This window comes from Pristis pectinata, chromosome 7 (genome assembly GCF_009764475.1).
Source record: "Pristis pectinata isolate sPriPec2 chromosome 7, sPriPec2.1.pri, whole genome shotgun sequence".
Lineage (NCBI taxonomy): Eukaryota > Metazoa > Chordata > Chondrichthyes > Rhinopristiformes > Pristidae > Pristis > Pristis pectinata.
The window spans coordinates 65830238-65842359 of NC_067411.1; the positions used below are offsets into that span (position 1 = coordinate 65830238).

Sequence of the window (12122 nt, forward strand, 5' to 3'; positions counted from 1 at the left end):
TGGGCCAAACGCGGGCATATGGGACGAGCTTAGTCAGCATGGATTAGTTGGGCTGAAGGGCCTGTTTTCATGCTGTATGACTCTATGACAATGTGATAGATCTTGGGATAGAGTGCCTACTTCAGAAGTCAATTGTCAAGTATGTGAACAACATGGCCTGCCCGATGGTACTGTGTGTGATTAGGGTCTCAGGGACATTAGCTTGGGAGGGGACACTGATGTAGTGTAGCAGTTAGGGTAACGCAATTACAGTGCCAGCGACCTGGGTTCAATTCCCGCTGCTGTCTGTGAGGAGTTTGTACGTTCTCCCCATGTCTGCGTGGGTTTCCTCCGGGTGCTCCAGTTTCCTCCCACATTCCAAAGACATACGGGTTAGGAAGTTGTGGTCATGCTATGTGGGATCCAGAAGCGTGGCGACACTTGTGGGCTTCCCCCAGAACACTATGCAAAAGATGTATTTCACTGTGTGTTTTGATGTACATGTGACTAATAAAGATACCTTATCCTTCCAGAGGATTTGGAAGATCTTGCAGAGACAGCCTTGGTGGGATCTTTCCTGTATCTGCTGTAGGCAAGTCCAGGTCAGAGAATCAGAGGGGGACAGGTCCTTTGGCCCCCAAGTCCATGCTGACCATCAACCAATTTACAGTAATTCTACATTAATCTTTTTTTTATATATATTCTCCCCACATCTCCATCAGCTCCTCCCAGATTCTATCACTCACCTATACACCAGGGGCAATTTACAGTGCCCTACAAACCCTGATGGGATGTGGGAGGGAATCAGAACACCTGGAGGAAATCCACATGGTCACAGGGAGAATGTGCAAACTCCACACAGACAGCTCCTGAGTTAGAATTGAACCCAGGTCTCTAGATTGAGGCAGCAGCTTTATTAGCTGCTCCACTGTGCTGCCCAGGTCTCAGAAGCACACTGAAGAGCAGGGTTTACTGCTGCCCGGCAGCCTGGTCTGAAGTCTTGCTCTTCAGTCTTCTTCTCAAAGGCTGAGGTGACATATTGAAGGCAGTGGTGAATTTCATCATTAATGTCTGCCTTCACTGAGAGGTTGCTCAAGAAAGGGGATGTGTTTCATGTTTTCCAGGGTCTCGCTCTGAAGTCTTTTGTTGGCAGGCTGTGTACACAGTGAGGGCAGGTTGTGGAGGGCTTTGTCTTGTGGATGATGTTGACTCCATTCTCTTCTACGCTTAAGCAAACACATCAGTGAGGATCGTCCTCCAACACTTCCTCCCAGAGGCTGAAGAGCTTCCCCCTGAAATGCAATATGGATCTAGAGGCACAGTGGGCACCATCTTCACTATGCAACAGCTCTACAGGAATGCAAGGAGCAGCACTATTTCACCTGGCCTTTTTCAATCTCATGAACACCATTGACTCCATTATCCAGGAGGAACTATGAATTGCTCTCCTCAAATTTTTCTGCTCACAAAAAATTGTCTTCATTTTATGTTTGCAATGTGACAGTATACAGGCCTAACCAATTGGTCTACAACAAAGCCCATCTCAATGAAGACCAGTGTCAAACATGGCTGGATCATTGCCTGGACACATTCTTCAATCTTTTCCACCAAACTGATGCAGCTCATCCAATATATTTTGTTTCTCAAGATCAGCTCAACTCTTACACAATGAGAAAGCATTCAACCCAAGGCAATTGCACTCAGTTACCAAATACAATGTATTGTAATAGTAAACTCAAAAGCTATTTGCTAAAAGTACTTCTGCCTAGGAATTATCAATGATATGGGCAATAATGAGATTTAATGAGCCACGGGCACTAAATACAAAAAATTCAGTATGTTCAATGCTGCCCAAATTAAATTAGATTTATATTTGTTATGTGTTACTATCTCCATTTTTGGTGAAAATCTGAATGGAATTTTTTGACTGGTAATTGCTGTTAGCCTCACCTCTCTGCTTCTACTCAATCCTTATCTGCTCCCAAATGAGCAAAGGATCTGAGCCATTACTGGAGCCGATTTGTGATTTAAATGTGTTTCAAATTGCATTGATTTAACAAAACACCAAATTAGCATAATGGAGCTTTTATTCTGAAAATATGGCAAGGATCTAAGGCACTTCAAACATTTAAATACACATCACAATTTAAATGTGACAAAATTGCAGCCTTATAAATATGCACAAAAATCCATGTACAGGGCTTTAATTGGACAGGTCGATATACAAATAATCTCAAATTGTCACTAAAACCAAATTAGATACAATGACAAATTCTAAAAGAAATTAAAAAGCTATGTTCAATAGTAAATTGTTATTCATGTAAATTCATTTTAGGCTATGTATAAAATAGTTTGAAAATACTGTATGACTTAATTTTTAACGATACAAATGATTTTGTTTGATATAAAAGTTTCAACAATCAGGAGATACTTCTCTGTGATAAAGGGAAACCTAAACAAAGGTTAGGTGTCACCTTAATTTTAATGTTACCATTTTATTCTATATTTTCAGCAAATATAAATAGTATTCTAAAAGTATCATGACACTTTTAATGGAAGTTTATGTAGACAAAAATATAGATTACAACTTCTAACGGTGAATGCAATCAAATGAAACTGTCACATGTGTGATCTCCGAGGATCAAAAACAAAGATGGAATTTTAAACATTCTGAAAAAGCTTGCTACAGCAGCATAGGATGAGGCAATAGTAATGTTGTGTATAGTGAAGAGTGAATAATGCCAGCTCCCATAATGCTTTCCAGTTTAGATGCTGGTCTGTGGATTGGCAGAGCTACCTTTAGTACTATTGCTAAATAAAGTTTTTGCTGGTGAGCTCAGGCACACATTTACATTCAGTATCTGTCAATATTAACAATACATAGCAGCTTGGTATAGGATCAGGTGAATGGCAGGTACGAATCAATCAAATTTGCTTCGCCGAGTTGGACTTGGAGAGGTTTTCCTTCCTAACCTGGGTGTTCCCTTTTGAAATAAAAAGAACAGATTTAGGAGCTAGAAAACTACAACATTTTCAACTAAAAATATATTAAACACTAGTGAACTACATTTTCTCAGGGTTCAAACATACCTTTAAATTAAAATGTTTTGTAAAAGAGTGGCAAAAATAGGCTTCATTTAGCTCAATGTTATAATCAATTTACACTATTTGAATGTAATTTATTTCCATTCTGTTCTTTGTTGAAAGAAGATTTTATTCCCACTAAGATACTTAACGATCATTAAGTACATTAGGTGCAGAATACACCCTCTTAAAAAAAAATGCAGACTAGCTGGAATCATCTGCAAAATAATAGAATGGTAGAAGGTTTGAAACTTCAGTTAACTATAAAAGGCTCATGGCCAGAATTACTTACAATGGTGAATTATTCTGATTATTAATACACCTTAAGAATGGAGCTTTGTAACAAAGTGGCAAAAATAGATATTCTTGTACTCAATATTCTAATCAATTTCCACTATTTTTGTAGTCTTTGGTTAAGGAAAATAAGAGTGGATTGGAGCAAAGCAGATGCTGGAAATCCAAAACAAAAACTGGAAGCATCCAACAGGTCAGGCAGCATCAGCAAGAGAAACAGTTAAGAACCTGCCATTAAAACCGTGTTTAAAGTTGCAGAGAAGGAGAGGCTGGAAAGAACATAGTGAGTGTCTGCGTTAAGTGCAGACCAAAGTTGTCAAGGTAACAAAAGTGGAAAAAGGAGAGCTGCATGTAGGCATTTCTTTGACAGGTCAATCAGAAGCAAAATCAATTAGTCAAGCATATATTAAGCAACATTACCCTAGAATGTGGCTACGGTGCATTATGGAGATTAAAGAGGGATAAAAATCTCAGTACCTTGACTGCAGCTACTAAGCTAAAATATACAAGCATTTCACTAGGATATTATCAGTGAAGAAAGGTATACTTTAAAAAAAATAAAAAAAACATTTATTCACAGATCATTTAAGCTTTAACTATAAGCATAATAAAAGGCAAATGATCTCCAAGCACATACCGGTGATGTAGCCTTGGAGAAGTTTACATGAGCATAAAGCAAGACTCCTATATCCTTATGACCAGCCTCTAGAGCAATGGATAATGCTGTACTTCCATCCTGAATATGAAGATAGAACGGAGCTCATTTAGTTAATGAACCTTACTTAAACATCTGTATATTTGAAAATCAGAAATGACCCAAATAAGTGAAACAGAGACTTTAAAACCCCCCCCAAAAAAGGCCAAAATAGTTTGTATTGAAACAAGCTGTACAGAATTGATAATATTAACCATCTCTGGAAGGCTAGTGAAAATTTAACAACAATGACAGGTATTGTAGCTTTGCCTTCATCAGGACTGTTCCATCACTAGGGGAACATTCCCACGAAGTCAGGCAGTGTTGTGCACGAACCTGACTGTAACCTTTCTGAATATATTAATCAATCAAAGTTGGGTTAAATTGCTAGCTTCTGATGTGGCATGCTCAAGAACAAACAGACATACCCTCAAAACTGAATAGATTTTAATTAATAGATTTCAGAACATTTTCATTTAGCATTTTTATATTTGCTGGTATCAACTTTGGCAGGTTTTTCATAGGTTCAGTATTACCAAGGCTAGCCTTACCACCCCAATTACTGCTCTGGCTAAGTTCAGCTCAAAATACTTTCATTTCTCTGTTGGTTTGACCTTTCAGAAGAGCTTTCAGTCCAATATGAATGCATCACAAATTAAGATTCATTTAGTAATATTTTGCAGAAAGTCATCAAGGAAATATGTTCCATAACCATGATCATATTATCTGGTAAAGAATCAATAACTGAAACCCTGGGTCTTACAGGTGTGGGTGGACTGAGTGATGGGGAAGAGATTAATGCAGCTGTCTCTGCAGGGAAATAAGCAAGAGTAAATGGAAACATGTTATTTACTCAGTGTTTTACTACAGAAACAGTACAGTTGATAGCAGCCATGGTGAAGTGCCGTTTCACGACACTCAAACACTTATGCCCTTTATTGGTCAGTAACTTGCTGTGAAGTGCAGTTAATCAGATCCGTCCACTCAGTTAAGGCAGGTTAAACATTTTTTGAAAATATTTAGTATTTATTAAATAGAGATTTATATAAAGAGAGTCTTCCCCTCTGACTAATAGACAGAAGGTTCAGAATAAACAATATTTAGACCCTTAACTAGAACACCTTAATAGTAACTTACACTGTCAGCAAGGGTGGAATCACATCCAGGTTGGGCCAGGAGAAGCTTAACTATCTCCACATGCCCATGTTCACTTGCACACATCAGAGCTGTAGACCCTTCATCATCCTGGATATTCACATCAGCAGCACAGAGGAGAAGAGCTTTCACCATGTCCATCCGACCATGGCTCACTGCAAGCATCAGCGCTGTTTGACCAGCCTAAAACCAATGAGAAACAAAGCTTAGGGAATTGATGAGTTATATACATTGTAAAACTATTTGCATGCTGGAGGAGACATACAAACAATCTACAGGATGAAAATGTAGTAGCAAGAAAGTTGCAATCCACTTCAACAAACAATTAATCTCACATCCCTGAGAATTCAAGTGGAACTAAATGCTTAATAATGGAGTTATAGGTAATCATAGGGACAGGTAAGAGGTCCATGTTACACAAAAGTAAAATAACAGAAGAAAACAAAAATCACAAGATCTCTCTGACAATACTACATTTTTCAAGCCATTAAGCCTGCTTCTTCTAAAAGACCATGTATGATTTCAAAGGAATCATACATAGCCTATCTTGCATTCCATTGGATCCTAGCTCATTCGTACCTCATCTCTAATTATTCATCTTTGCTGAACCTGCCTCAACACTACCTCAGATACTTGTTGATCTTTGCCTTGAAAAATCTAATTAAACCAATTTTCTCCAAAAGCACTTTTGGAGAAAATCCCAAGTTTCCAGGAGGATCAGTGAGAAGTGGTACTTCCAGAAGAGCGCATCTCTAGTTTCAAGACAGTCACCCCGCCTCTGAATTCTAACCCGCCCCCCCCCCCCCCAAGAGGAAATAGCTTGTCTACAATTACTGCAAATTCTTTCATAATTTTCAACAATTTAAAAGCATACTCACTCCACCTACTAGTGGAATGGAACTATGTTTATACAAGCATTCCTCAACTTAACCCTGAAATCAGGAATCATTTTGGCAAATCTGAGCTGACCCTCCCAAAAGTCACCATATCCTGCAGAGGTGACACCGCCCAAAACGGAATAAAAGCACTCAACCTAAGAAGTGGCCAGCGTTCTGTAAAACTATTTATATTCCAGCTCCTTTGAGATAAAGGCAAATGTTCCACGAGTGTTTTCAATTCCTTGGTTTGTAATTATAACTTGAAGGGTAAAAATATAATTAATGCAAAGAAAAGTGTAGTGCAAGATTCTGCCGTCAGTGGTGTCAAATAACTAGACCAGCCTAAAGCAAGGGGGAAGTGCAAGTGGACCACAAAGAACACAAGGAAAAGAAATCCAAGGCACAAGATGATTGTTAGATTTGAAAGATGAAGATACAAATCAGATCCCTGATATAATTTATGGTAACTTTCAGAGTGAGTGTCAGAGCAGGCTGGAATATTCTAATTGAACCTTTAAATTTTTTTTGGGATGGTAAGGTGCGTGAAAAAAAATCAAAGGATATTGTACGAGAGTAGCTGCTACAAAACAATTAGCTTTGTCTGATAACAATTTCATTACTACTGCATTGGTACAAAAATCTCTTATTTAAAAAATAAAGTTGCTACACCCCCTATTTTTTAAGAATCTGATATATCAACCTCAAACCACGGATGTTTTTGGTATTTATAGGGAGAAAAGAATTGCTTTTGGAGATACAAATTGAAATTTCCAATTAGAATGCTTGAGGCCAGAATGCAGCTTATTGTTTGACCAAAAAACCAAGGTGAAGACCCAAGGCTGCTCAGAATGCAAGTAAAAGAGTAAAGAAAAAAAATTATTCAGCATTTAAAATTTGAAGTAAAATTCAACACAATGCAGCATTTTCCCACTCCCCAAAAAGAGGCAAGATATTATGAATGGTTTCCTGTTGAACTGAAAGGTTATGATTAAGAATTGCCTTCTGATTTCTCAAAGCAGTAAAATGCAAGACGAAAGTCACCTGACTGGCTTTGGCATTCACATCTCCTTGACTAAATAGTTCATCCACAATTTTCATGTCTTTCTCATTTTCCACTGCAGCAAGAGCAGCAAGCATGATGGGAGTATAGCCAGCTTTGTTCTGCTGATTAACATTGCATACATCTGTAATAAAATATATTAACAACTCAAACTCTATTGACAAAATTAATATCAACCATCCTTATCAACATCAGCTTTCAAAGCCACTGAGAAAAGGCAGAACGTCCATTTTGATTGTTCTTCAATATTAGTAAGAACTTATTGTTTAATCAGAGAACACAATAGAACAAACATTGGTGCAGAACTTACTGTGAAGGTAATGGTGAAATTATACTCTATTATTTACATGCAAAGCAGGCAGTAACTTAAGGTGCAGTAGATGTGCATTAATATACACAAATTCAAAAACTGCGAATCAAGATGCAATGTACCACTGGAAGCTCTGTAAAGAGGGTCTCACCCTTTAGCACCCTATTCAAATTTATTTATTCATGGGAAGTGGACATTGTTGGAATTTTCTGTTCATTCTTAACTGCTCCGGAATGGAGGAGGAAGTGGGTTAACCACATTGATGAGTTGAGAGTCACAGATAGGCCAGATCTGATGAGTGCGCCAAATTCCTTAAAGGACATTTGTGAACCAGAAGGATTTTTGCAATCCAGTACTTGGTGTTGCTGGGACTAATTTCTTTTACATTTCAAAACAGTTGCTGTAGGGGGTTCCAACTCATGTCCCTGGATCAATGGCTATTGGTCCAGTAACTTAACCACTGTGCTTCCGTAGACCTAAGTACATGATAAATACAGATTCAGCTTGCCACAGAAAATTAGGGTTTTTTCATTCAAGTGTTCACTGTAATAATTTTCAAACTGTCAAAGAACCTCTTGAAAACTGAAAATTAACTTGGAATCTCATTCCTTCAGCTTTAAATTACGATTTTAAAATATGACATTTGTTTAACTTTGTCTTTTTTCCTCCCTCCTCTGCCCAATCTCCTGCCTTTCATATCTGACTTGATATTGAAATCACCACTCTAGATTACACCCTACTTCAGACTGTACTAGTCATTAATTATTCCTCAATCTGATTAAGAAAACCCTGAGTTATACCTGTAGCAGACATCTTGCAGTTTGGCTATCAAGCTTACAGTAACTTTTCATGCAAAATCTCACAGAAAGCAAGGGCAATTCTGATGCCATTGGTTCACCACCCTTAGTAAATTAGCATTTCACCTAGAAATTTCATCTTGGTACATTCCAATAGTTGTGAGGCAATGACTAACCTAGTGCTTGAACATAGCAAGAGGACTGATGTAGGAAAAAAGGCATCTTTTCACTAATCTAAAAATTTGGACTGGAAATATTTTTATGATGCATCAAAAATGCACTTTACAGCTCTGGCTTCTCTACACAAGCCAGAGGAATAGGACAACAGCATCCTCTCAATTCCATCAACACCGATTTTCCTCCTGTTTATCCTCTTTTGTCCTCTTCCAACTACATCTGATAAGACCAGTGAAATAGGTATGCGGACTTAACGTTTCAGCACGCCTGTTCGTTAATCTGTTTAAAAATCTTTTAGCAAAGCAAAGCATTCACTAAAAAAAATGCCCAGTTTGTATCATGACATTTAAACATTTTTTGAGATGGCATTCAGGACATATTTGTGCAAGTATACTCTCGTAGGCAGTCATCAGAAAAATATTCAAACAAGTAGAGCCACTTCTGTTCCACAGTATCATGACAATCAAAGCACCCGAGGCATCTAGCGTACATTGTGGTTTTTAAAACACCCTACATATATATTTGGTGAACTTTGTATTTGAAGCTTCACAGTTCTTTCGAAATTTAAACTCTTCAGTTTAAGTAAACAACATTTCTTTAAACTGTAATAAAGAAATACTTTGCACAGTTTAAAGTTATCAGCATAAGCATTTCAAAGAAATTCTGTTATTTACATTCCATATTTCATAAAAGGTGCGAGGCACAAAGGAAGTGAGGTATAAGTGCAAAATATGTATCTGTTAAATAGGTAAACAATGATAAAAGGAATGGGCAAAGATGTAAAACATCAACATACTTGCATCAAGAAGCAACTTCACAATTTCAAAATTTGAGTGAGAAACACTGTAGTGAAGAGCTGTATTGCCATTTCCATCAGCCATGTTGACCACATGTTTCAGGACTTCTGGTGAAATCTCCCTGAATCCAGTCAGGTAATCCTCCACCATGATGGGAACTGCTGACTTTTGACTAGACACACGGAACCATTCATGCTGAATGTTGTTCAGGCAAAGTCTCTGTGAAATTCACACAAAAATTCTATATTAGGGAATATTGTATTTTGAAAGCAAAAAAGCAGCTGGAAATCTGAAATATAAACAGAAATTCCTGGAAATAGTTAGCAGTTCTGCGGAGACAGAAACAGATTTGGTACTCCTGACCGTTGACCTTTCATCAGAAGTAGCTAACGATCCTGGTATTATAGTTAAGATTTTAAAAAATGCTGCTGACCTAAATATAGTGGAAAAATAAAACATCCACAACAATAACTTCTAGCTTTAAACTGTCCTATTCCTCTGGCTTGTGTAGAGACGCCAGAGCTGTAAAGTGCATCTTTGATACATCCTAAGTTCTTCAGAGGAGAGTCATCAAACAAAATTTAACACAGACACTTAAGGGGAACATTCAAAAGAAAGTCTAAAAGTTTGTTAAATAAGTATGTCGTAAGGAGCACAATAAAGGATGGGAGGGGGAGGGAGAAGGGATGTGGGGAACAGCAGGAACAACGTTAGGATTTTGTTATGGTTATTATGAATGCTAAGATTTTGGCAGCTAACTTGCAGCTCCCAGTGATTAGAGGGAGTGATTAATACCCAATATCATCAAGAGGCCATAAATGGAATGTAGATATCTTAGTGGATTATAGAAGTCAAAAGAGATAGGGAGGGAAAAGCCACAATAGCATTTGAAAACAAGGATTAATAATTTTCAAATCGAGGTCTGATTAAAATTGCAGAGAGTTCAGCCTTGAGATGCTTGCCAGGAAGGGGGCATGGTTGTGTAGCGGTTAGCATAATGCTATTACAGCGCCAACGACCCGGGTTCAATTCCACCGCTGTAAGGAATTTGTACATTATCCCCGTGTCTGCATGGGTTTCCTCTGGGTGCTCTGGTTTCCTCTCACATTCCAAAAGATGCAAGGATTAGGAAGTTGTGGGCATGCCATGTTGGCGCCGGAAGTGTGGCGGCACTTGTGGGCTGCCCCCAGCACATTCGCAGACTGTGTCAGTTGTTAACGCAAGATGCAGCATTTCACTGTATGCTTCAATGTACATGCGACTAATAAATCTTATAACATTATTACACATCATGGTTAGGGGATGGAATTTGTGGTGGGCATTGAAACAAACAAGTCAGATCTTGCTGGCATGAGCCTATCTGTACTTCCCATCACCCCCTACCTATGCTTACTTGTCTGGATGTGAAGTACCTACCATGCTGGCCCGAACCACCCTGAACTCCAAAGGCATGGAGGAGGGGTGGCAGGACAGCCAATGACACAAAGTTCAGATCCCAAAACACTCCTAAAAGCTTTCACAGGAGGCAAAACCCCAGATGTGCCAGCTGGCATAGCTGAGGGGACTTTTAAGCATCTCCAGCTGTTTTTGATAATCACAGACAGTAAAAGCTAATAAATTAAAACATTTAAAAACAAAAATACCCAAAACTAAAAGAAATATTATAATTAAAATCACTCAACAGGACCAAATTAATCTTAAGAAATATTAACTTTCCTAATGTTTTGTTAACAACAGGTTTACAATCTCTGTTGAAATGAATGGAGTCAAAGATCTGACAGGTAAAGGATCTGAGAATGATTTCTCCAAGTTAATTGCAGGCAAATCTCAACTGGACATAGTTCTGCCACTGGACTCTATGTGTACTCTAAATCTGTGAAGAAATTCAAGAACTGGTATTTGACAAGACATGGGCAGAAGTCCCAGACTTGCTTCCATTTAAATAAGCTACTTGTGATGGTTTTGTTTGGAACTGGTGGCATTTACCATTGAGTTCTGGGGCATTTTCTATGGTCTTCTCAAGCTCAGTTGGTGGACATTTGCAAGCAATCTGCTGATTGAGACAGTGAGGGGAAGTCAAGAGGTAGCAATGATGAGGAAGTGCTGAGTCTTATGAGCATATACGTGGAAATGAAACAGCACCCCTAGATAATGTTGTTGAGGGAGCCATGTAATTGAGAAATAGGATGGGGCCAAGGACAGACCTCTGGGGACGTTCAAGGTGATGTTGCACAAATGGGAAGAGAAACAGCAAGCTGCTACAGATAACAAGAGCAGCCATCTTGGTCCCTGTACGATTGATTGAGCACAACTCAGCAATTAAACGGTAATCATCAATAACTGTGGTCTAGTTTTCTCATATTGAGATAAACAAACGAATGACACTGGATGTCTCCAAACCATTAATCAGCTTTTGCATGGATGAGTTCTCAACTACTCAAAAGAAAAAAAAAATCTCAAATTCAACCACAGGAATCTGCATTTGCCTTTTGGACTTAATCAAGCTCACAATCTGTTGCAACAGATATAGCACAATATGCTTGAAATGAACCACATTTTAATTAGCCTTTCCACAGAAGACATTCATTTCACCCAATCAATTTAACCTTTTTAAAGAAAGTGCCAGAGCTTGCTCGTGACTTTCAAATATAAATCAATAAAATGCCATCCTGCCTCTTGCTGTTCACCCTTGGCTTGCTGGTCTTTATAGAACAGCTATTTTTCTATAAACAAGGAAGACACTGTAAATGAATTAATACTAAATATATTATGTGGATAAAGATATTTGGAAATATTTGTAATTTGCTATAGAACTAATTTTTTTTTTAATCGAGTTTGATTGGCCTAAAAAGACTTATAATTGCACTTCTACTGTATTGTAACTGTATTGATGCTTA

At 38.2% G+C, this 12122-nt stretch overlaps 1 protein-coding gene across 1 annotated transcript in view; it reads right to left on the reverse strand.

The window, feature by feature from the left end:
• Positions 1–2070: 2070 nt before the first annotated feature.
• The window catches only part of kank1a (KN motif and ankyrin repeat domains 1a), an 83041-nt gene continuing 72989 nt past the window's right edge, over positions 2071–12122 (reverse strand). Inside the window, 5 exon segments of the mRNA XM_052020628.1 lie at positions 2071–2963; positions 3995–4093; positions 5189–5389; positions 7126–7268; positions 9225–9444. Coding sequence (XP_051876588.1) covers positions 2901–2963; positions 3995–4093; positions 5189–5389; positions 7126–7268; positions 9225–9444 — 726 coding nt within the window. The 3' untranslated portion in view covers positions 2071–2900.